Raw genomic sequence first — 2,966 nt, forward strand, 5'->3', positions numbered from 1 at the left:
AATTTATTTGTGTTTGTAATTTTTAGTTACAAAACAAAATTGAGAAATTTTTTTTAGTTAATTATGTTATATTAATGTAGAATGTTTATTGATAGTTATTTCTTTAAATTCAATTTAATCATTCAATTTAATCATTCATTTATTCCTGTTTAAAATATGATTTGTTTGATTAATTTAATTGAAAATATTAATAGTATCAACAAATAATCATTTTATTGATTAAATAAGTTGAATATTGTTAATTTTTAATATAAAATTTCATCATTTCATTCTTTATTTTTGTTTCTATTGAAATTACAAATATATTTGAATCATTTATAAATGTTATCATTTGTATCATTTATAGAATTATCATATTATTCAAATTCAAATTCATTTTCATTGTTATTTATTATTTCTTTATTCTTTATTTGAATATTGATGTATTAACATTCAATTCATCATTAATTGAATCAAATATTATATTGATTATTCTATTTTTCAATTTGTCTAGTTGTTGAATTGATTATAATGAATAAATCTCTTTTTCTTCTTTAACTCTCTTTATTTTCTTTGTGTATTATTATTGTTTCTTCTCTATAATTTCTGATAATATTATCATCATTTTTATCTCCTTTGTGTCAATCACTTCAACTAACAAACAAATATTTATCATTCAATATATTTTTGATATTCTTCATTTATTTTCTTCAATTTCAATTTTAACTTCTTCTTTATTTATTACTTCATTTGTTTTATCATTTGATATAAATACATCATTATCAAAATTCTCTTATTTATTGTTATTTGTTTCTTATTCAAAAATGTTATATTTCTTCAATTCATTGATTAAATATCGCTTAATCTTTATTGAATGTATTATTTCATTCTTGATAGTATTATTTAAATCAAAAGCATTTCATTTCACATATTTATAATGTCAAACAATCAAATGATATAAATTAATAGATAATCATGATATTTTCACTATTAATAATCAGTGAATAAATCAAATATCAAAATTATACAATTTGTTGTTTCTAATTTGTATTTCTTTTTGTTTATTGAATGTATTAATGTAATTTAATAATGTCTTTACACTTCACACATTCAAAAACAATTTATTTATAGGTTTATTTAAATACTTCAAAGATACTGGGGAATTAACAATTCTTCCAAGTTGAATGATAATTTCCTCATTTAATATATTTGGTACATTCACTTTTATTTCTTTCTTTTTTTTTAAGATAAAACAACACGAGTAAAAAACAGAAATAGAATATTCTCATATATAATGTACATGAAGATATGTTCATGAATTTGTGATGTTCACCATTTTTTTAAAAGAATAGATAAACAAATGATATGATGAAGAGTAAATAATATTGTCAATAAAAAAAAGTTAATATTGTCAGTTGAAAAAAAGAAAAAGAAAATTATAGAAAAGTTATATGAATATATTAGGAGGATAAAAGAGGAATATAATCAAAAGAAAATATACAATAAAATACAAAGAAAAGAATAGTATAGTAGAATAAATACACTATTATTTAAAACATTATATAAAATATTTTATAAAGAAAATTCAATATAAAAAAAACTAAAAAATTCATAAAATAATAAATTGAGAGAAAATGAAACAAAGCACAAAAACTTTGAAAAACTGAAATTGAATAATAAAATTTCTATTTACAATCATAGAAGTAAAAAAAGTAGAATAAATTGTAAAAAAAAAGATAAAAAAGGGAGAAATACACCCAAAAAAAAAAAACAAAAAGAGAATAATCCAAATAAAACTATAAATTACAAAAATTTTTAGTAAAATAGAAATAGAAGAAAAATTAGTAATAAAAAAAAAACATAGAAGAAAAAATTAATAACAAAAAATGAATTGACTAACTTTTTTCATTAAGGAGATGGTGAAAAGCAATAAGTAAATTAGAGTGTTAGTTTCAACTAAATTGTTCAAAGAGTTTGTTGGAAGTTTAAAAAAGTCCTGATTTAGTGCCATATGAATTGTCGAAGTTTTTAACAATAATTTTCTAATAGTCTCATTATTTAAATACCACCAAACTACTTTTTATCATTCAATGAAAGGAATATTATTACTCTTATTTATTTCATTTGTATTTTCAAAAGACTTAATTGCTACATTTACTAAAGACGATGATGGAAATGCTGTTACATTCATTAAACTTGAATTTGAAAAGTGTTATAGGACTTCTTCTATAAATTCTTTTTATCTTACACATGAAGGTAATTCTGTAACTTGTACAACATATTTAGCTAGTGCTGATTGTTCTGGAATTCTCAGTAGTAGTTTCACTGCTGATCTTAATGATGGAAAAATAAAACAATTACTTTGTTCTACTTCTGGAAGTAAGGAACAATGTAGTCTTGAAATTAAAAGAGCTCCAAGACATAATGGATTCTATAGTTTATTCTCTGATGATTCAACTTGTTCACATAGAGATAATACTACAAGAATGTATGTCACTAATAAAAAATATAAATGTGATATTATTAAAGGGTATTATTGCAAATATGAAGAAGATGATAATGTTATGTTCTTTGATACATATCCTAATGATAAGATGAAAAAAGATGAAAGAATCTCTCATACTAAATCATGGAATTGTGATGTATGTGAAAAAGGGATTATGTATCAATGTGGAGCAGTTTCTACTGTAATAGTTTCTGTTCTTTTTATTCTTGCAATTCTTTTCTAATTTTACTTTCTTTAATTGATGGTTTTTTAAGAATATTTTTTAATCTTCTTTTTCCTTAGAAATGATTGAATTGAAACGGTGTGATTTGTTAAGATGGAAATTATGAGCTATGTTTATAATTTAAATTTATAGAATTTGAGTAGGAATTTGTATCAACCAGAGAATTTAGATTATCTAAATAATCATATTATTATCTATAAATGTATACAAATATAAACCAATAGTGAAAAAATGTCTGTTTAAAAAAATATTAATTAT

At 20.5% G+C, this 2,966-nt stretch overlaps 1 protein-coding gene across 1 annotated transcript; it reads left to right on the forward strand.

Annotated features, from left to right (window-relative positions):
* Nucleotides 1–2,064: 2,064 nt before the first annotated feature.
* Nucleotides 2,065–2,743, forward strand: EHI_067090 (uncharacterized protein). Its single transcript, XM_643754.2, has one exon. It carries the CDS (start codon nucleotides 2,070–2,072, stop codon nucleotides 2,706–2,708), a length of 639 nt encoding a protein of 212 aa, XP_648846.1. The 5' UTR covers nucleotides 2,065–2,069; the 3' UTR covers nucleotides 2,709–2,743.
* Nucleotides 2,744–2,966: the final 223 nt, after the last annotated feature.

Source organism: Entamoeba histolytica, genomic scaffold (genome assembly GCF_000208925.1).
Source record: "Entamoeba histolytica HM-1:IMSS scf_1104750517315 genomic scaffold, whole genome shotgun sequence".
Taxonomy (NCBI): domain Eukaryota; phylum Evosea; order Mastigamoebida; family Endamoebidae; genus Entamoeba; species Entamoeba histolytica.